Here is a 23956-nt window from a genome sequence, read left to right as displayed (position 1 = left end):
TTCCACTTCGCATAATGTGTTCAAGATGAGATGGACCCATGCTGTTTCATGAATGGGTGTTTTATTCCTTGTCGTGACTGAATAATATCCATATAAATATAATTATTTACTTGCTTATCAATTAATGGGACATTGAGATTCTTTCTACATTTTTAGCTATTATTAATGATACTATTATAAAAATTTGTGTACAAGCTTTTGCATCGGCATATACATTCTACTCTCTTGAGTGCTTGCCTAAGAGTGGAATTGTTGGAGCATGTATTATCTATGTTTAACTTTCTGAGACCAGTCAAACTGATTTCCACAGGAATTGGACATTTTATATCCCCACTGCTTCAATTACTGAGTGCCCTTGTCAACCTTTGTTATTGTCCAGTTTTTTTCTTATCCTAGTCATTCTAGTCAATGTGAAAGAGTATTTAATTTGGTTTTGATTTGTTGTTCTAATGATTACTATTGCTGAATCTTCTTTCATGTGCTTTCTGGCTATTTCCATGTATTCATTAGAGAAATGAAAGTTTGTTTCTCCTTTTTCAGTTGGGTTACTTATCTTTCTGTCATTGAGTCATAAGAGTTCTTCATTTATTTAATGCTAGACATTTTCAGATATATGGTTTGCAAATATTTCTCTTACTTTGTGGGTGTTCTTTTTACTTTCTTGATGATACACTTTGAAGTTAAAAGTTTCTAATTTTGAGTCAAACCAATTTACCTGTTTTCTTTTGTCACTTATGATTTTAATGTCATATCTAAGAATACGTTGTCATTCACAAGGTCAGTAAATTTATTACTATGTTTTTTTTCTAAAAGTTTCATAGTTTCAACTTTTCTCTTTAGGCATATGATTCAATTAGAGTTTATTTTTATATAACTCCCAGCACCAATACTTGCAAAGCCTATTCTTTTCCCACTGAAACTTGGGGTAAGTTTGTAAAATATTTAATTGAGTATAGAAGTGAGAAATTATTTCTGGACTCTTGGTTCTATAACCTTCACCTAAATATCTATCCTTATACTAGTACTATACCATCTTGATTACTATAGGTCCATTGTATTTTGAAAATGGAATATGTGTTCTTCAACTTCATCATTTTCAAGATTGTTTTAGCTATCCTGTGTCCTTTATACTTCTCTATGAATTTTAAGATTATTTACCAAATTCTGTAAAGAAGACAGAGCAAATTTTAAGGATAGCACTGAATCTAAAGATTAATTTGGAGATTATTGCCATCTTCAAACAATATTATAGCAATACCAGAACAGTATTAAGTCTTCTGATTCATGAGAAGTCTTTCATTTATTTAGATCTACTTTGTCTCAAAAAATGTTTTGTAATTTTCAGGATATAAGTTTTATACTTATTATTTTCTTTAATTTCAATCCTGAATATTTTATTCTTTCTGATGCTATTATAAATGAAATCTTGTACTTTATTTCATTTTCAGTTTTTTTTCATTGATAGTATAGGCTACTTAAATTGATTTTTTAATGTCATTTTGTACCTTGCTATTCTGATGGATTTACTTATTAGTTATAATCTTTTTAAGCAGGTTTCTTATGATTTTCTACATACAAGATCATGTTATCTATAAATAGAGATAGTTGCATTTTTTCTAACGTGGATGCCTTTTTATTTCTTCTCTTGACTGTTGCTCTAATTAGAACCCTTAGTACACTGTAGAATAGAAGTCTTTCAAGCAGATATTCTTGTCTTATTTTTGGTCTGGGTAGTTTCCTCATGCCACAACTCTAGGAATGAATCTCTCACGATGTATTGATATCCAATGTCATTTTTATTATTGTTTTAGGTTATCAATATTCATTTTGATTTATCCATTTTCTCCTGACTTCCCTCTAGGATCCATTTATTTCTGCCTAACAAGTACTTTTTCATATTTACTCTGGTGCAAGTCTGCCAGTAATGAGTACTCTGTTTTTGTTAGTCATAAGATTTTTAATTATATTGCTTCTTGAAAGATAATTAAAAACTAGATAGCAAAGTACTAGTGTCATTATTTTTCCAGTACTTTGATGGTATTTTCAATTTTGTTATGGATTTCACTGTCTTGTGTTGAGACCCTAGCTGTTGGTTTAATCATTACAGCTTTGAAAATAATTCATTTTTCTCTTTAGTTTCCTTTAGGTGATTTTGTTTGTTTGTTTTGTATTTATGCTTTTGAATATTCACATCAGTGTTGTTTTCTTTGCTGTGATTCCACTTGGGGTTTATAAGGTTGTGTGAATCTTCAAATGGATGTCCATCATTTTTAAAAAATTATTTCTTCAAATATTTCTTCTTCACCCACTTTCTCTTCTGGAATGTGTATTCTTATATTTTATCTCTAACTATATCACCAATAATCCTTTTCTTTTGTATATTTTGTATCTTTTGTCTCTGTTTCATTCTCAATATTTTAACTGTCTTTTTTCTTTACCTATTCTCTCTTTCTTTGTGTCTAACTTGTTGTTAAGCCCACTCTCATCTTAACTTATTAAGATATTATTGTTTTTAATTCTAGACTTTCTGTTAGTTTCTTTTTATGATTTTCAGTTCTCTCTCAATTTTCCAAATAGTCCCTTACATCATTTATAGGATGAACTTAGTAAGTGGATAATCTGGGTCCCCTTTATTTGTATTGTGTGTTATTTCTTATAGTTTGTATTGCTTTGTCTTGTCTCTGTTTTCTGGTATGGATATTGCATATAAAAAATTATAATGTAATCTGAAGTCTAGAGATATACCTTCAGAGAAGATATACCTTTTCATCTGATAGTCAGTCTGAACTACTATCCCAGATCATTTTAGTCAAATTATTGGAATCAAGATTATTTGAAGTTGGGATTTAGTCTATTTGGTGGATGATCTGTTTCTGGTTCATATTTGGAAATAAAATATAGTCCTTCAGAATCTCAATACAAGATCCTGTATTTCTACTAGATCATCCCATTTTTGGAAAACAATGAAATACAATCTTGTTTTTCTAGCAACAGAAGTCTTTAAAAATTCTGCTCAACTTCTCTCTCTCCAAAATGCATCTTCTGGTTTGCAGATGCTTCTTGCAGAAAAGCTGTCTCAGGTATCTGATTCACTCACCAGGTTTCTTTCTTTCAAAGGTTTCAATACCCATAATTTTTTCATGCTTTTTTAGCTCTTGAATGTATTCAAACAGATAATTTTTGTGTCTTGTCCATCTTTTCTTGCTGTACTCAGCAAAAAGTTTTTCTGCAAGATTTGTTAGTTATTACCAAAAAGGTTCTGCAATCAGTTTTCCAAAATCTACTTAAGCAATATTTTAAAAATTCCAAAAATAAACAAAAATGGTTTCTCAAAATATTTATAATAAACCAAATACCCTATCATGCTTTAAAGGGTCCTATAAAACCTGGGTAAAATCCATTTATTCAAATTTACTAATCTCTTCTTAACTCATTTACTTCCTTAAGATTCTGTTCCTCAAACATATCATCTTCCTACTTCAAACTATGAATTTATTTCTTACTTTGGAACACTAATGTGAGCACTTTCCACATCATTGACTCCTGCACATCCTTATCTTTGCTCAAATATTACTTCCTTGAAGCAGCCTCGCCTGTCCATCAAACTACGTGGACTTTCCCACTTATGAACTCTATTGCAACAATACCCTCTTTATTTGTCTTTTGGCATTCATCATGATGTATAATTATCTGTACTTTTCTTAGAATTTATATTTATGTGGACAGAATTTTGTGAGTCACCACTGTATCTTTAGCACTATGAATGCAGCTTGGCACACCAAGACTACTTATTAGATATTTATTTCAACAAAAGAATCTTGGCCCATGACTGTAAGTGAATTTATTACCTTCTTTGACTCTCAATTTTTTCACCTTCATTTTAAAATGGGGTGATCATAAAAATAATGTCCAATATACCCATTTGATACAAAAGTTAATATGAAAATATCTAGTACCTAGAAGACATTCAACTAATTTATTTTTCCTTCCTTCTTTTTTCTTTTCCCTAATTTTACCAAATGACAATCAAAACAAGTATTATTTTATATTTTTGACATAACTGAGTTACACTTTGAAAAAATCCATTAATGTCTAATTTCTATTAAAATACATTTATAGAATGGTGGAGAGTTGCAAATTTCTCTGGAAGAATATGGAAATTTTCCTTGGCATTTTTTTTATATTAATAAAAACCTTGTTGCTTCTTAAAAACAAATGGCTACATATGTGAAAATAAGCCACATGAGAAGAGTATTTTTATTTGAATTTGGTATTCATTTGTATATAGTAGCAGTATTGAAAAGATAGCAAAATGCTTGTCTCTGTTGTGCATCCATAACTGGCTGTCACTTCCTGCTCCTTAGTTGCAACCTAATTAAGGCATTGCCTAGATTTCATGTCCTAGAAATTAATGTGGACAGGATATAGTCACTGCAATTGATTACATATTGCACTGGCTACACAGTGGTTAAAAGGTCTGAGTACACGTGGCTCTCTATTAAATATGACTTGACTATGATTTATACTGTATTAGTGTTGAGATGGTCTGGAACTTCAATTCCCATGTATCCTGTTATTTCTGTTCTTAGATTTTTAATGAACAAGCATTCCACCAAGTAGAACTCATTAGGAGAGACACACTGGGATGGGTTGATTTGTACTATACTTCATTCCATAAGGGAGCAGTACAATGGCATTCCACAGAGGTTGGCAGGTCTTCAGTTGGCTGCCATTGAGCTACAGAATATAAAATAATGCATGCATAATAGATTAGCAATTTTAAACATTTCTTTCTTGGTTTTATACATACCCATATTATATGAAACCTTATTCTAGAAGAAGTCCTATTAAGGAAGACTCAATTTATTTCATCCAATTGCTCTATTACCTGTATCTGACATGAGGAACAAGAAATTCTTATTCATAAAGATTTCACACTAAAATTCTACGTATTCTGTTTTGTTTGTAGATAGCAGCATGATTACAAATTCCTTATGCTTAAATACTTTGTGACCCCATTAGAGAGAGAGCACAGTACAAAAATATTCAATGTGTCATAAACACAGTCATTACTTCTAGCACATACAGAAAATTACCAGTATCAACAAGGATATGGAAACCTTCAAATTAAAGTCACAAGATAAAGCAGAGTAAAGCAGAGTAAATAACCACTCTTTTCACAATGAATGTGAGGCACCGAATCTATCAAATGTGAAAGTAGATGAATGACACACACTAGGAAGTTGAGAATCTTGAGAATTTCCTCTCAGGTTCAGACATTGCTTATGAACCTACTTATAACTAGAAATATCTGAAAACCCCAGCCCTTGAAATAGGATATCTCTCATATTGTGAATTGATTTTGACATTATTAGTAGATTTATTCAGCAAAAGGTAAATCCTTTCACAGAAGGATCTTTATACTTTATATAAAGGATCTTTATTCTGTTTAGTTTCATTAGGTCCCTTAAATACACAGAACTGCTAAATCCAGATGCTTTTGGAAATTCATAATCATATAACTGATTATTAATTATTTTCCCTTTCTTGAACAAGCTCGTGTTAGTTATTATTTTGCAAACTACATTTCATTTTTCTAGCTGTCAGATTCGGTTATGTTTTCATTACAATTGAACAGATAACTATTTGGAAAGTCTTGCTAGCAATTTCAGGAAAATTCTCCTGTGTTCATAGTGTTTGGTGTGGTTTCCAATAATCTATAATTAATGATTCCCAAATACACAAATTTATTATATTTATCTGTTTATTACTCCCTCATTCATTCATTTCTTCATTCACTAATTCATTTATCATAATAGTATTATCTACTTCTCGATTTTTTTTATGACATAAAACATGAAAGGTTTAGGACAGTAATGGCACATAATCAGAGCTCAGTACATGTTATTATTATGAATATTGACTCCACTATTTCAATTATTAGAATCCATTATGGACATGTGTTCTAGGTGGGAATGATGCAAAAACACATTTGCCATCACACCCATAAAACACACTTCATGAAGGAACCAATTATATAAACACAAATGTATTTTGAGTGAGATTCTTTTCCATTAACCATGATGGTAAAACAGATGAAAATGTCAAGCCCTTTCAAAATATTTCAGTAACATGCATCCTTTCCTTAAAAACTAAGAATTTAGTGATCTAAAGCGGGGGGGAAGCTTTGGTGCTGTTTTCCTTATCTGTAGTCTCTATAATAGAAAGACCTCATTAACTGTTAGCTAGGAAGGTTGTTCCAGCTGGCATCTACATGATCCTGGGTATGTCATTTAAGCTTACTGAATCATAGTATCTTTACCTGCAGAATGAAAGGCAAATATCTGGGAGGTGGGGACCTGGAATTTGTAGTTTAATAAAGTTTCGAAGTGCTTCTGAAGCCCAGCCAACCAGGGCTGTGAGGATCAATAGCAATTCTAAATTCAATCCTAAATTTGGTGAATAAATGGATGATATTCCTCTTTTCTGTACAGGTAAGTAAGAGGTACTTCTAGAATGTTCCTAATCTTAAGATGAATTTTACTAATGCATCTTCTCAGTTAGACGTTGTTTTGGAATCCTGGAGACCTCTATTAAAATGTCATCAATTGTGTAGCAATCAGACATAAAAGTCTTTTTACATCTTAGTATGTGCCATGGTTTGAGTGTGTCCTCTTCAAAATTCCAGTGTTCCCAATGTGCAAATATGAACAGGTGGGACTGCAAAAGGTGCTTAGGCCATGAATCAAGATGTGATAGTCTTCATGAGTGGAAATGAAGTCCTTATAAAAGAGGCTTCAAGCAGTGCTTTGCTGGCTAACCCTTCTGCTTGCTGCTTGTGAGAAACAGCATACCTGCCCTCCAGAGAATGCACCCTCATCAGACAATGGAACCTGCTGGCCCTTTCCTCTTGGACTTTCCAGGTTCCAGAACTATCAGAAATAAATTTCTTTATAAATCCCCAGTCTCCGGTATTTCTTGAAATAGCACAGGCTAAGACTGCATGAATGATTTTCAACCTTGTTATTTTAATAGCAAGCTCAAATCAGTAGGGGAACTTTGGCTATGGGAGAAAGGAGATGCAATTTTGAACTACAGGGTGCTATTGAGGTCTTTTTTTTTTTTTTCTTTTGGTTTTTGGTTCTTAGTTTTTTTCATAGGTTTAGGGTCATACAAGGGGCAAGTTGGGTTTCTAGGTATTTGATAAGTAGAAATGAAACTTTAGAAATTGGAGCTTGATGCCAGAAAAGAGATGGGAACACAGAATTCACTCAGTTCTTCTACAGATTTTATTGAGTTCTACTTCCAGCCAGGCATTATGTTAACCATGAAGTTTAAACATGCAATGATAATACAGTCCTCGGTCTTAAGGTGGTTAGAGTTTACTAACCAATAATCCTTAATCATTTAACAATTTCACCTAGGATCATGATATTTTAACTCTTCAGTGCATTTAAAAACTACCTTACTTCCTGTGATCTAATTTATGCACCAGGCTAATTTATTCCAAAGTTTAATTTCAGTGTACTACTTTTATAACATTTGCCAGATCACATGTAATCTCCATATGTAATTATTTACTTTATGTCAACTTATGGTTTACACATAAACATTTGTTTAAAAAATAAAGTTAAAATCAGTACCATAAGTGGAAAATCAATACCATATTTCATAAATGTATGGTTACCATAAAAATAAATGCAATAAAAACAATGCCAAGTACTACCTAGATGTAATTTTCTGATTAATGGTCTAGGAATGTTCTTATATTGTGAAGAAAGGCATTAGCAATCATTAGAAGCTTTTAAAAATATGTTTTAATGAATTATTTCTTTACTCTTAACCCCAAATAACCAAAGAAAACATTATCAATTAACTAGTGTTGATTCAATTAAACATTGTGCATAATATGGAGAACACTGGGTTTAACAAATGCAGAAATGTATTGAGGGTCTAGAAAATATTGATGTTAATTTGCATTTTCATATGCAGAAAACCCCAAAGAATTGATAATAATAAAACTCCAGCTTGGAATAGTAACACACTTCTTAGAACTAATAAGTGATTATACTAAGATTACAGGATTCAAGGTTAAAATACACAAAAGTTAATGACTTTCCTATATACTAGCAATGATCACGTGGAATTTGAAATTAAAAAGGGAATGCCATTTACATTATCCACCAAAAAAGAGAAACATTTAGGTAAAAGTCAAACAAAATACATACAAGCTCTATATAGCAAAATACAAATTATCTCTGCAATACTAATGAAAGAAAGCAAAGAATTAAATAGGGAGATAGCTCATGTTCATAGATAGGGAGACTCAATATCATTTCTCACAAATTGATTTATAGCTTTAACATAATCCTAGCCAAATATTCCAACAAGTTATTTTATGGATATTGAAAAAGTTATTTAAAACTTATATGGAAATACGAAATACACAGATTAGCTAACACAATACTGAAAGAGAAGAACAGATTCAGAGAAGTGACACCACCCAACTTTAAGACTTACTATAAAGTTACAGAAATCAAAACAGTCTGTTCTTGACACAAGAATTGGCAGAACAATGGGATGGAATATAGAGCCCAGAAATAAACTCACAAAAATAGACTCAACTGATCTTTGATGAAGGAGAAAAGACATTTTAGTGGAGAAAAGAGAGTCTTTCAACAAATGGTACTTGAATGACAGGATATCAATATCCAAAAAGAAAAAAAAAAATCAATCTAGCCAGAGACTAGATTGTGTTCCATGTATTTATCTTTCTTCCCCATTAACTCTTAGCTACCATCACTGATTTATTACAGTGCTTACAAAAACTAAAATGGATCACAGAACTAAACATAGAATGAAAAATTAGGAAACTTCAAGAAAATTATGCAGAAGAACATCTAGATGACCTCCAGTTTAGTGATAACCTTTTAGGTACAATACCAAAAGAATGATCCAAAAAAGAAAGTTTATCAGTAAGCTACACTTCATTAAAATGTAAACTTATACTCTGCATAAGATGTTACCAAGAGAATCAGATGACATGCTATAGACTGGGAGAAAGTATTTGCAGAAGACAGCTAATAATGAAATGTTATCCAAAATATACAAAGAACATATAAAACTACACAATATGAAAATTAGCAAAACTATACAATGAAAAAATGAACAAAAGACCTGAAGAGAGATCTCAGCAAAATGTTATAGAAATGCCAAGGTGAAATTAAAAGGTGCTTAATATCATATGTCATTAGAAAATTGCAAATTAAAACAACAATGAAATACATTTACATGTCTGTTACAATGGCCAAAATCCAAAACGCTAATAATATCAAATGCTGACAATAAAGTGGAGCAATGAGAATTCTCATTCAGTGCTATATGGCAAAATGGTATAGTCTCTCTGGAGGATATCTGGCAATTTTTTACAAAACTACACATTTGCTTGCCATATGACACAGCAATCATGCTCCTTGGCTTTTATCCAAATGAGTTTTAAACTCATGTCCATGCAAAAACATGCACATACACCAACTCAGGAAGTCCCTAGCGTTCACACAAGGCAGCATCGGCTTGTAAAGGCTGGATGGCAGCGAGGTTCCTGCAAAATCGCCGGCAACGCACAAACTTCAAGCCAGAGCAACTTGGAGTCTTGAGAGACGCATTCCAGAAGAACAGGTCACCAAATTGGGAGACCATACAGGAACTCGCCTCCCTGCTGAACCTGGAGGATATCATAGTGAAGACGTGGTTTAAAAACCAGCGCGTTAGGTGGAAGGAGCAGCAGCAACAAAGGCAGACAAGTCCCTCCCCAGGACCCTCCAACTCCAGCACCCGACTGAAGGAGGAGGAGTCCCCCTTGCCAGTGACCCCCGCCAATGCTGACTCATGGAGGTATGAAAGCTTATGTAACCAGGACTACGGGTCACTTGAGCCTTCGAATGACCGGCAGCCTGGAGGAGCTGGTGTCCCTGTGCTGAATTCCTCCAGGGGGTCTCCACCTTGTGACATGGAGCAGACATTCCTGGGGGCATGGGATCCTCCTTGGGCCAAACTTCCCTATGACATAGACCAAATCACAACACTATCATTTACCTGAAGAAGAGGATCCCAGCCTAGAGGGGTACCTCTTCCCAGGGTGCCTTGGTTGAGGGGCTGTGGCCTGCAGGCATCCTCGGGGTGACTGGACACTCACAGTCCCCAGCACAGGTCAGTGATCCAAATGGACAGAGGTGGAAAAGCAACCCCCAGTGGGAAAGGGAGAACCAGAGTTCCCAGGGAAGGAGGAAAACAATGGGCTCTGGACTGTCACCATTTCCCAGCAACAGTGGCTCTTGGGTTCTTAGCTTTTGAAGCTGGGGGACAAAGAGACCGTCAACAGAGATAGCAAATACTGGGTCCAGTGGAGGACATGGGGGCTGCTGGCACAGAAAATCAAATGCTGCTCTTTCCCCCTTACCTCCCAGGCCCTGCCCCTGCTCTGCCTCAACCTGTTGCTAAGGTCACCTGCCCCAGAAAGTGTTCCTCCCTGCAGGGAGCTGACAGCAGCTCCTTAAGGCCTCCTAGCGGTTACCTCGCTCCCTGGATCCTTTGGCCCTCACCCAGTGGCCCATTCTTGTCACTGGTCACTGTGCACCACGTGGAGAGATGGGGGGGGGGGGGCGGGGAAGAGCCCAGGAGGTCACAGGACATCCAGAGGTGTAAAGGGGCAGGACCTCCGCCTCTCTGGGTACCAGCTCTGGGCCCCCTGTCTTTGGGGAAGTCTGAGTTACCATTCTGGAAAGAACTCGCTCTGCGCTTGCCTTGGCCTTTCCCCCACGTTCAGTCTCCAGTCTGGGAAAAGCAAAGTCGCGCTCACGGAGTTGCCCCCACCAGCCCAGCCAGTGCGCCCTGCTGGGGTTCGGGTTTCAGTGAACCTGCAAAACTCAGACTCGGACTCTGACCAGGGGCCATTTCCTTTCTGGAAATAACATAAATCTTTCTTCATCTAAATTGTTCTTTTCTGATACTTTGATCACAGTGACAAAAATCTAACACTCTACTTAAAACATAAAGTACATTTTTGAAAGATGTAGGAAAATGTGTTTATTTATTTTGAAGTGTAAGTGGATTTGTCTTTCTGTGGAACCATGGAAGGTTTTTACAAAAAGCCCTATTTTATGGAGCCTCGGTAATTGATCAATTTAAGAAGGTGTGTTCCAAGGCTGACTTTTGTATTGCTTGTTGGAAGTCAGAACAAAGGGTCCCAAAGGAAAAACATTCTCTGAGTGTTTAAATTCCTGTCACCATCTACACAAGCTTTTTCAACTCAGAATATAACTGAGCATTTGGAATCATATTACTAAATGATCTAAAATGTTTGATGCATTAATTAGAGCTTTCTACTCCTTTCTCATAAAAGCAGCATCTAAGTTCTGAGTCGTTTTTATTTGGATACCTGCCCCAGCATTTTTGAGAAAAATTAGGACAAGGATTTTAGATTTTTGAAAAGAGAGATGAGGTTCCCTGGGTAATATATGGTATCTTGTATCCAGGAAAGATGGGGATTTTCAGAGGATTCTGCAGTTGAAAGTTCAGGACAGGAAGTTAGGAAGTCATGTGTGGATGAACTATTGGTGAATGTTTTTTGCTTTTTACAAGAGTTTCTAGTTTACAACACTATTCTTCAAAATATGAGAATCATCATCATGGCTCACATTTAATAGGTGAATTTTGTGTGCCAGAAATTAAACTAAAGACTTTGTAAGGATTGTCCTGGTGATGCTCAAAATGATCCTTAGATGAAAGTACTCTCATTATCCCCATTTAAGGACTTTTAATCTTAGATAGCTTCAGTGACTTGCTCATAATCTCATATTCACTAAATGGCTATGAATGAGTTTAAATTGATTTAGTTTGATAGTAGAGTTTAAAACTCTACACATATTAAGCACTGCTTTTGAAGAAAAGGATTCGAATAAGAAAAAAAAAAAAAGTATTTGTTTACAAGTCAGCCTTGTTACTGGACTTGTGTCCATAAATACACAACGTGACTAGAACACATAAAATAATCTCAGACTCTGAATAATTCAGGTTGTGTAATATTGTGTTTACCTGAAGAATCCAGATAAGTATCCAAAGGTCACCACTAGGTATTTTTTGACCTGATAAAGGTGAGCCATCACCTAGGTTTGATTCAAAAACCATGAAAGGAAGCCAAACTTTTCCTCCAACTTGACTCTTTCTGGTAATTGTTTCCCACTTCACATCCACAGGCACCTTCATTTATACTAAGTGAACCTTTGCCCAAGCAAAGGTTTTGATTACTTTCTAATGAGCCTGGGCTAAATACTGGAAAAATTGCTGTGAACAGAAGACAGTAATAACAGGGAAGAGTAAACGACCCATCCACGTAGGTCATTAGCCCTTGGATTCTTTGATCTGGGGATCCTCTGATCAATGCAGCCTGCAGAGGTGTGACTCAAGCAAGCCTCCAGGACCCACGGTCAAAGAGAGGCTTTGCCTCTCTCCTATTGGGCGAAACAGTCCAGCTGAAGTTGGAGAAGAGGCAGAGGGAGGGAAGGAGGGAGGAGACACCCAGCCAGAGCCTGCACGCCAGTCTTCACACCCAGGGCTGGAGTGGCGTGACCCAGAAGACACTGAGGCAGAGCTCATCACAGAAGCAGAACTAGCCCTGGAAGCCTGAAAACTCAGTTCTCAGCATCTGCGATCTGCCTCCTGAACATTTGTATCTCACTCTAGGAACGAGGATGGAACAGCTGCGCATGTTTTCTGTGGCGCTGTAAACCTGTCATCAGCACTGCATTGTTTACATATGGCTACAAGGTCTTTAAGCCCAGGATCCCTTAGCTATACAGCAGGGACAGATATTTACATGACAGCTGTGTCAATTGGAAGCAGCCTGGTGAGCTTGTTTGTTTCACTGAAGCGCCACTCACCACCACCCACCCCTCCCCCCACCGCCCCAAAGACACAAATCTAATTCTTCTCCCTTTTTCAAATGAGCTCCGTGTTAATAATAGAACTGCAGTGCAGATGCTCAAAATGGAAATAGCTGGCATTTCCCTAACAAGACTCATAATTCTGCTAGAAATAATGGATTTCAAGTGAAATAGCTCGAGTCCAAGAAGAGTGGTTATAATTCATGACCAGACACCCAAATGAAATCAAAATCTGGGAAACATGCAAAGTGCTAATTTTCTACATCAGTGGAATTTATCAAGTTCCTACTGATTAATTTGAACAGTGGTTTGGTTGTTCAATTGATAGAGCTTTGTTTGCCTTGCAAAGACATCTGAATGACATTGATTTAAATATTATTGAGACTTCCTGGTTTTCTGGAAAGCTTTTAAAATTGTAAATCAAAACCCCTGATTCACAAGTGGCTAATATTAAATGCTTTTATTTTTATTGTTCTTTACCATTTGAGGAAAGACGCCTATATATTTTACCAATGAGGTGAATAGCAATACATCTTTGGAGAACAATTATTGTACACATCTCAAGGAAGGGGAGCGTAATTCATTACTGTTGCTTAGTTTATTATTAGCTTTCCCAAAGAAAGTACTTATTGAATAATAACAACTACTTACAATTAGCTTGGTTGAAAATAAACCACTCCTTAAATGTTCACAAATAGTTCCATACTAATAATACGCTGTGCTATGCTTTGAATGTGTCCCCCAAAGTTCATGCATTGAGACATTATCCCCAGTGTAGCAGAATTGGGAGGCGGTCGTAAGGGAGAGGTATTTAGGTAGTGAGGAAACTACCCTCAAGAAGACATTAATGTTCTTTATTGCAGGTTCATTATCATGGGAGTGGTTTCCTTGTATTTGACCCACTCTCTCTGATCACTCTTGCCCTTCTGTCTTCTGCCATGAGATGGCACAGCAAGAAGGTCCTCATCAGATACCCACATCTTGATCTTGAACTTCTCAGCCTCCAGCATTATGAAATTTCTGTTCCTTACAAATTACCCAGTCTATAGACTTATACTACAGCATCGCAAAATGGGTTAAGTCACACCCTAAAATCTACTTCCATTTTATCACGATGTCAAATTGAAAACTTTGTGATAGATTGCATAACATGCCCCTCCACCGTGATGTCCACGTCTTAATCCCAGAACCTGTGAATATTACTGTAAATGGCAAAAGGGACTTGCAGATATAATTAAGTGAAGTATCTTAAGATGGAGAAGTTACCCTATGCTTTCTGAGTGGGCCTAAGGCAATCCCAGGGTTTCTTATAATACAGAGGCTGGAATTGGAATGAGGGCTACAAATGATGGCAGTGGAGAAAGATTTTAAGATGTTCCACTTTAAGGATGAAGAAAAGAGCCAGGAGCCAAGGATTGTAGCTCTAGGAACTAAAACAGGCAGAGACAGAGATTTTGCCCCTAGAACCTTCTGATGGAGTGCAACCTTGCAATCTCTGGTTGAACCTAGAAAAACCTATATTGGTTTCAGAGTTGTAAGATAAATTTGTGACACATTCAGCAACTATAGCAATTTGTTACAGTAGCAATAGGAAACGAATATACTGACTAATCCTAATACTGAAGAACATTAAAGCTCTTATATAAGACAAAGGAAAGATTGTTTCACGTGCACTTGAAAATATTGACTAAGATTTATTCCATTCATTTAGCTAAAGATGTAAAATGTGTAGCCATTTTAAGGTGAAACACATTTCTCCCACTCTGAAGCCATGTTAGATGATTTAGGATTCTGTTCATTTGAACATGGCTGGTCCCAGAACCACTGTACCTTTAGAATACCCAAAGGATGCTGGAAGGACCAAGATAATGAATGAGCTGTCCAATTATTCAGGAAATTATGAACAGGTGCTGTACAATTCATGTTCTATCATTATACATCATTCATCAAGTTAATAGCTTCAAATTATTGAGATTCATATTTCTCTAAGTCTTTTTTAAAATTCTAATATATCAGAACACTATTTATTATCCTATAAAAATAGAGGAGAGATTTTCCAGAAAGACAAGAACCTAGAACTTGGGTTTTGAAGTCAGAGACGAATACCTTCGTTCAAATCTCATCCCAACCATTAATTAATGGTGGGAGGTGGTAGAGGAGGTGGGAAGCAGATATTTCATGCCCGGAATTGTTCATATGCAGTCCTGAAAAGGAGAAAATTTTATTTTAATGTTATGAATGAAGAAACTAGAGATTCATAAGGATTTCTATACAAAGACTTTCTACGTGTATAAAATGGCAGTTTTGTGATTAGATTTTAGGAATCTTCTGATTTGTTGTACTTTTTCACAGTGGACATTCTCAACCCAATCTGGAAACTTAGTTTAGCAAGAATAAAAAGTTGTGAATTAGTAGATCATAAAATTTCTATATTCAAGCTTCTTCTGATTTCTGGTTGTAGGTGATTAGAAGAAGACACATATGTGCATGATCAATTATTTACTAATGTAAAGTACACGTGACCTAGCCAAGGGAATAAAATCAGATACAACTTATTGTGGTTTTAACCCACCATCTGGGTAGAATTGAGAAAGCCTAGGTTATTTTCTTTCATCAAGATTCAAATCTCCTTTGAGACTCCTAAGGTTCATTATTTTAAACCAAATCTCTCTAGGAAGAAGGAGATATCTATGTAACAATAACCACCTTATGTTATTAAGAAAAAATATTTGTGGTTTGGGAGTGGGGAGTGCTTCAGGAAAGATCCATCCTATGAAAGAGTGACAAAAGTGAAATAACCTCAGCCTGTCTGAATAAAGAGAAGTATCATGAAGGTTGACCACTGTGGAAAGTCATTCTAGACCTACAACCAGGTGATTTTTGTGTAACATTTCATTTTTAGTGATGATTTTCTCAATGCTTGTATAAAAAGATTATGCAGGGAATAGACACAAATATTAACTTGTTTTCTACCTTCTCTACATGTCTCTTATTCAAGTCTTGCCCCAAATATGTTTCATTGCAACTTAAAAGGGTTAATTAGTACAGAATGCAGCCTTTTCATCCAGAGTCCTTGAATTTATAGAACTTGGTTAAAATTACCTAGTGCTGTTCATCACACACAATTTTTTTTCTAAGAATAATTTACGATTACATATTGTACTCCATTTTCTCATTCCCTCAAAAAAATATCTTGCTTGATTTTGAACTTTTAAGACAGTGGAAAACATTAAGTCATCTTTTCCAATCACAGTCCGTTGAGACTCTCTAATTTTTATGCATCTGGCTTTCCTGAACTTATGCAAAAAAATATGATTTTTTTTTTCGTGTGTTCTATGTCCCACCTTTTTTGTATCAAATTCTGACTGGCAGGGACATAGAATGATGATGACTGCATGCATAGGCTGGCTGTCCAAAGCAATTCCCATATAATGCTTTCCCACAGCATTCTATCTTGGCATAATGCTAGCAAGTAAAAAGTAGATTTATAATGACTATTAATGTCATTTGAGGAGAGAAGTCAGTGTCCATGCAAATGAGGGATTAATGCTCATCCCTAAATGAAGTGTTGGTGCAGCCAAATGCTGTGACAGCAGTGCCTTGCAGCCTGTTTAAAAGGCATTTCAATCACAAGATGATAAATTCCCTCACATTGGCCCAGGCAACCTCAGCAAATCAAAAGAGGTCATTCATCCAAAAGGATATAGCAATTTGGGAATGTGAAAACATTTTGTTTAGCTTCCAAGAGAAAAGCATATATTATTGTACTTGGATCTTAAAACAAAAATGTGACCCCTATCTCTAGCATTAAGAAGCGGTGCTTAGCTCTCATGTAGGCATAGGTAATTTTAGACAGGACGCAGTCACTTTACCCATGTATTGTTCATGTTCCAGGTTGGACTGTAAAGGCCATCAGAATAGCCCCTAGACATATAGGAAATCATATATTATTAATATGTGATTATTATATTATATATATAAATATAATATATATAATATAATAATATATATTATTATATATATAATCATATATTATTAATCATATATTATTATTGTGGCACATGGGAAATTTACTCTTGGAGTAAGTAGGGACAAGTCTCTGACTTGTATATTATTCAGGGAATATTAGCAAACTTCTTTTTAAATTCATTTCTGTGATATATTATGATAATGTAGAAGCAAAAAAAAACTAGACTACTTACTTCAGAGTGTCAAATGTAATTATCACTTAGTGATTTTTCACTATTAAGGGTCATAGAGAATACCTAGGACCTGGAATAATTTGTTCTCATCATTGTTGGCATTTTGGTTTGAGAATCAGATGTAATTTTATGACCAAATAAAAGATAATAAATCCATCTCTCCCTTCCTATCTCCATTCTTTGCCTCCTCCACACTCAGCAAAGATACCCTTCACAGTCTCTTCAGGCAATCTGAGGCAAGTACAGATCTGAGATCCTGCCTCAATGGAGCCTCTAATTATGGTGATGTTTTCCTAGATCATAAACTGTCTTACTACATAAATTGGAAAAGTGAAGACTTTTATAAATGACCTATATTTAGTATACATCTTTGGAGTTCATGTATTTTCCTTCCAATCTGTGAAGCAATTATCTGCTATTATAATTTAAATATGAATTAATTCAATCAGAGACCCAGACTCTCTCCTAGAAGGCATTGTAGATTAATGAGTAAATATGTATTAGCATGTCTTAAAACTGCACATTATTGACCCGAGAGACAACAGGGGAACTATAATGACTGATTATGTAAATCCTCAATTGCAGATTGTTGCTATACTCCATAATGCCATTAATTTACATTAATGTCAGTCTTTCCTTACCAGGCTCTTATTAATTAGCTGTTCCTTGACACATATTCTGATGTAGACTTTTTGTAAGTCATTAAAGTCCTCTGTGTGGAGACCTCCTTGAAGACCTTTTAGTTTGTGTATAATTGACAAACCAGATGACAGTTTTTACTGTTGATCATAAAACTGCAGCCAATTCACTCGGGCACTGGATTTATGTTTTGAAACCTTTCCTTTTAACATTTTTGTAGAGAAAAAATTTAAATGCAGGTACATTTATTTATTAGATGGTCTAAAATATGCCCTTTTCTGCAAGGTCAAGTTCAGAAGAGCTTTTTAAGCAAATGCACAATTGCTTTTCGAGATTTTGTAATCAGAAATCCTCCTTAGAAGCACCCACTCCATATAAAAACTCTCAAGTTTTAAAATAATTTTCTGAGCTAGTATTTAAAGGCACAGATTTTCATATGTTTAATATTCCATTTCACCAAGCATCCAGTGACTGAAAACACCCGCTTCCTGGAAAAAGGCAACATCCTTTGGATGCAGTGAAGGCAGAGCTTGTCAATCAAGTGTACTCTAGGTTTCAAAGTGCCTCACTTCTGGGTTGGTTTCGTGTAAGCTAATTGCTACACTCCTAATCACTGTCATTGCTTCATTCCTTTATTCACTCAAAAATACAGAGCACTAACTCTATACTCAGTATTCATATCTAGATATCAATGAGCAAAAGAAAAAAGAAATCTACCTTCATACAACTTACTTTCCAAGGCAAGGAGGACATGGACATATGCAAGGAATCTTGTAGAAGTCTGGGAGATAATTAAGTGGGGAGGGATGTGAAGGAGGAGTAGTGGAAGTATAGTTTTGTCTTTTGTTTTTGTTCTTCTACTCTTTTCACAGTTGGAGGGCAGCATGGATGTAGCAGACATCTTGCAATCATGAAGATGAAAGATGCTCCTTAAGGTTCCAAGAGCAGAGAAAGATACTCATTAAGGTTCCAGTGCAGGAGTCTGGGTGCTAATAACACTGTGGAACCACCTTGCAAACTTATAACTAGACTTCCTACTTCCTACTTCTAGCCCTCTTAGTGTAGGTGAAAAATTAACTTTTCTTCCCATTTAGTTAAGATGCTATTAGTATTTTTGTTACATGAAGTTAAACAGAATCCCAATGCTTCTAACTTTTGCTTCAGTGGTTGTTTTTTTTTAAATCCTCAAATTTGACTTGCTATTTTCTTTTCTTGCATTTCTGTAGGTAACAATCCTAGTCTGGCATTTCTGATGTCTGTACTTCAAGTTGTTTTCTGAACCATGGGAAGAGAATTTTCTTGTCTGTCCTTAGTACTCCCACAGGGTACCCTTGTTTGTAACAGTAAGATGGCCCCTAGGTTTGAGCATGGCCATGGGATAAAGTCAAGGTTACTCACCCACCTGAGGATTGTGTCCTACTCACTAATTTCATTAGCTCTGCTGCTTCCCTTTGTGAAATAACACTATGAAATTGCTAATTTCCTGAAATAAGAATGTTTATGTTAGTTGTTTTGTCTTCCATTCAAAGTGGCAAGAAGTGAATTTCTAGGGCCAGATTCTAGTTACCCCCAAGAAGTTGTATTCATACCAACAAAAATATTATTTTCTAAGTAGATGATATGAAAACTTAGAGTTCATTCTCAACTGTGGTTGTCTCTAGGCTGATACAATGTGCTAATGAGCAGAAATGGAGGTGAAATAAGGTAAAGCCCCTGAGCAACTAAACTAATCTTATCTCCAAAATTTCAAATTCAGAGAATACTTGAATAGTTTAACAATCATCTTATTCTCATTTCATTCTATGTCACCACGAGAGATTCCCTCAGAAGTTGAGTGAACTTGAGATCCTCCTTAAGAATTCGATCTCTCCAGACATTAAACTCCAAACTCTTTGAGAATATTGTCCTTTAGAACCATTTTTACAGTTTAAGCTTTATAATGTTATTAGTGAAGTGCTTGGTCATTATCTCTGGGCTGGGTATCCATCTTTCATGGGTTAATTATAATTTAAATTATGTATTAAATTATGCTCCAAATTCTTTTTGGAAGTATTTGATAATTGAATGCAATGAGGTCATCTAATTATTAAATTGAATTTTGTGAAAATTGGCATTATGATTTGTGTTGATCACTTAATTACTCTTATCATCTATAGATACTCAAGACTGGCCTAAAGAGAAATTCGTCTTATTTCTTCTGTCCCCAAACTTTCTCCAGTTAATTATTTCCATGGTTCTTCTCAAATATCTTGGTCATAAACTGCCATCTACTTCTAGATTGAACCTCATCCTACAATTTCAAACAAATTGAAAACACAATCTGATTTCTTATACACTTATTGTTGATAATGGATGGTTATGTCACCTTTTCTGGGAGAAGGAGGCATTGTGTTGATTCTGGGTTTGCAAAGAGTCATGGTATGGTCTCTTTGTTTGGGGGTCTTGCAGTTTAATTAAGGGGAGGGATGGCTACAATGCTGACATTCAACGTGACAAGTTTACAGAGCCTACCTCCCGACATGACATTCTGCATGTACAGTCTGATGGTTTGAAGAAGATGACACTTATATGTTGGTATAGTTAGCTTTTCATCATTGTGACCAAAATACCAGACAAGAATAACTTAGAGGAGGAGAAGTTTATTTGGGGCTCATGGTTTCAGAGGTCTCAGTCCATGGTCAGCTGACTTCATTGTTCTGGGCTCAATAGGAGGCAGAACATCATGGTAAAAGGGTGCAGTCGAGGACAGCTGCTCTGTTCAAAGCAGCCAGGAATCAGAGAGAGAGGGAAGGGGCCTTAGGAGAGATGAACCTTTCCAGGGCCCACTTCCAGTGACCCACCTCCTTCAGACATGCTTCATGTGCCTACAGCAACCACCCAGTCAGTCCACTAAAACTAGGATGGACTGACTAGGTTACAGCTCTTTTAATCTAATCATTTCACCTCTGAATATTCCTACTTTTAACAGAAAGTTTGGAGAACACCTTATATCCAAACCATGCTTCATGGGAGAATAGTAATACCCTGCCAATAGAGGTGTTGAAACTTTAATAATAACCATGTTAATGAGAATGAGCATTGATTATTTGCCATGTGCCAGATATTTTATTGAGCATTCAGTAAGGACGATCCCTTTAATTCTTCGTTATATCTTTATGCTTTGGAATGAATTTTACTTTCACTCCCATTTTAGAGAGGAGAATATTGAGGATTAGAGACCTACATAATCCTCCTAAGGTTACCTAGCTAATAACTTCATGAGGATAAAAGGCAGCGTGACCTAGCTCTGCCTCATTTCTAGGCAGGAGGACCTACGAAGACAAATATACCTACTTTTGATCCACTTACCATAATTTAGAATTGTTAGCTCTTAAATCATGCTCAAATTAGTGAGCCAATTTTCCTGGATTTCAGTATGATGGCTTTAAAATCAGGGAACTCTATACTTGGGTTTATTTAATGGGCTGATAAACTGTCAGGATTGTGAATTCATTGTTAAACATTAGCCTGGAAGTGAAAGATAAGAATGCACATGCTTTGTCTACAGATGGAACAAGTTGTCATTCAAAGCTGCAAAATTCAGCTAAGGAGTTTAAGAACTGAGGGGAACAGAAGTTCAAGACCCAGGAGGAGAACATGAGACCAGACAATATGCCAATTAATGGAATTAAACTGAAAAGATTTAAAATGAGGTCCCCTCAGGAGACAATGTAAAAGAAAAGGCAGTTAATTCAATAAGGACAAAAGGAAAAGCGAGCTAACTATGAGAGGATCAGAATATTTAAAGTTGATAGTGTCTTAAGAATTAAGGAACATTGGCTTGTGATTGCTGTGAATGTATTATACCCCAGTAGCTTGGTCTAATTTGGTCCCCTTCATCCTCTGAACAAATATGCTCATCTTGACATTTCAGGACAAAAGAAATAATCCTTTTTGTTGCAGTCGAGCTATAAAAGTGATTATGATCAGCAGCCATTCACAGAGGAATAAATAAAGGACCCATCCATCATGCTAGTAAAGTTTTCAACCCATCTGCCATGTTGCATTTCAAAGACTGTTTCCCCACGTCTGGGTTGTTTTAAAAGGTGTACATAAAAAAATACCTAAATTTTATATTTACAAACTCCCCAGTATGCAAGAGTTTACATGTATAGATGCTATTTTTCTTTTGCTAAGCAGGTTTTTAAGTGCCAAAGACATGGTAGGCAGTAGTTAATAGAGTGCAATAAAGTGAATCTGTATGTCTTTATAGAAAATAACTGAAAATATGAATTTAGGAAATTCCGTGATGTGCCGTACTCTTTAGGAAAGCAGTCGCACAGTGCCATTATTCAATTGTGTATCAACGCATATGCCTCTAAAGACCCAAATCTGCAAAATACAGCAGGGATTAGGTTCAAAATGCTACACCCAATACCAAGGCATAAATCCTGTTAACTGGGCATTGACCAGTGCATTCTTGAAGGGACAGTATTGCCAAGGATACACAATCAGGAAAGTCAAGTAATGTTATCTGAGGACAAAGGAATGTATACTTGAAGAAACACTCATGGGGTGGAATGTTTCTCTCCACGGTGTCAGAGGCAGGAACAAGCACAATAGTGTCAAGGGTCCTCCTAATCGAATATTTATACCAGAATATCAGACTTCATAATTGCTCTGCAGCTGATAAATACACTGTTTTATTTTTTATGAAACCCCAGTCTACACAGATTTCATCATTCAAGAAACTCTGACATAAGACCAATAAATTTTGTAGTATTTGGGTGTTTTGTTTGGTTGTTGTTCATGTGTTTTGTATTGTATTTTGTATTTCCCCCCCACTTGGGTGTAAATGATATAGATCTCCATGAAACCAATTATGCACTTAACATAATTTTTTATCTAATTTACTAAGCCTACGTGTATGTACAACTAAAATTAGTTTCTCAATAGGTGGCAAAAAGTATGGTCAGTCCATAAAGAAGTTTAAGAACAGTGGTATCTTAAGGTGTGTGCCAATTCTCTGCTCTAAACCATTTTATAAAATATTTAGTTCAAATTGGGGATGGGGGTGAGGTTTCAACTCTATTTAAACAGACATTTCTACCTCTCATGTTTTTTTTTGTCAGCCAGCTATTCAAAAGGATTTGCTGATAGTTTACTGGTAGAAATGTGGCATAGCAGAATTTCAGACACCCATTCAGGCTAATGAATCTTAGCACTTAACTAAAAATAAATGAAGATACTCTTGGGGTTCCCAGAATCCTTAAGAGGAGCTTCTTTTTAATTTTTTTTTTTTATTTTTACAGACTGCATTTTGATTCATTGTACATAAATGGGGTACATCATTTTGTTTCTATGGTTGTGCATAATGTAGATTCATACCATTCATGTAATCATACATGTACATAGGGTCATGATGTCTGTCTCATTCCACCAATTTTCATAACCCCTTCCCTCTGATTTCCCTCTACATAATCTAAAGTTTCTCCATTCTTCTTTCACCTCCCACCCCCCAACCCCATTATGTATCATCATCCACTTATCAGGGAAAACATTCGGCCTTTGGTATTTTGGGATTGGCTTATTTCACTTAGCATGATAGTCTCCGATTCCATCCATTTATCTGCTAATGCCATAATATTATTCTTCTTTATGGCTGAATAATATTCCATTGTGTATATATACCACAGTTTCTTTATCCATTTATCTGTCGAAGAGCATCTAGGTTGGTTCCAAGAGGAGCTTCTTAAAGAGGTTCTCATTAATCCAAGCAAGCGTAACACTGCTATGCCATTGATATGCTGTCCTAGAACTTTTACTATGTCTCTTATAATGGTTTCTGAAATTAGACCCAAAAGATCAAGTTTGAGAACCTGCAGATACATGTCGATGACCTGTAACTGAAATTAGAATATGCAGTTGAAACACAGTTTACGTTTGAGAAAGAGCACTATTCATGACATGACTCACCACTGATTGCCCATTTTCACATCGCACGATAGTCGTTCCATCTCATCTCATCTCTCTCCAAGAAAAGGACCTTTCTATGATCATGACCTATGACAGTGTTCAGTCCAACACTTCCTAGCAGGCAGTGGTACAATGGTAGTGGAGGCTGTAGTACATGGGTAATTAAAATACTCTACCTCTGTGTACATGGCCCTATGGTTCACAACAAGAAAAGAAAAA

The 23956-nt window shown here is 35.9% G+C and overlaps 1 protein-coding gene across 1 annotated transcript; it reads left to right on the top strand.

Annotated features, from left to right (window-relative positions):
• The first annotated feature begins 9586 nt into the window (after positions 1-9586).
• LOC124965363 (paired-like homeodomain transcription factor LEUTX) lies at positions 9587-10099 on the top strand. The gene has a single exon (XM_047526219.1). The coding sequence runs from the start codon at positions 9587-9589 to the stop codon at positions 10097-10099; it is 513 nt and encodes a 170-aa protein (XP_047382175.1).
• The last annotated feature ends 13857 nt before the right edge of the window (positions 10100-23956 follow it).

This window comes from Sciurus carolinensis, chromosome 15, assembly GCF_902686445.1.
Source record: "Sciurus carolinensis chromosome 15, mSciCar1.2, whole genome shotgun sequence".
In the NCBI taxonomy this organism is placed as follows: domain Eukaryota; kingdom Metazoa; phylum Chordata; class Mammalia; order Rodentia; family Sciuridae; genus Sciurus; species Sciurus carolinensis.
Note: the sequence above shows the minus strand (reverse complement) of the source record. Positions and strands in the feature narration are given on the sequence as shown.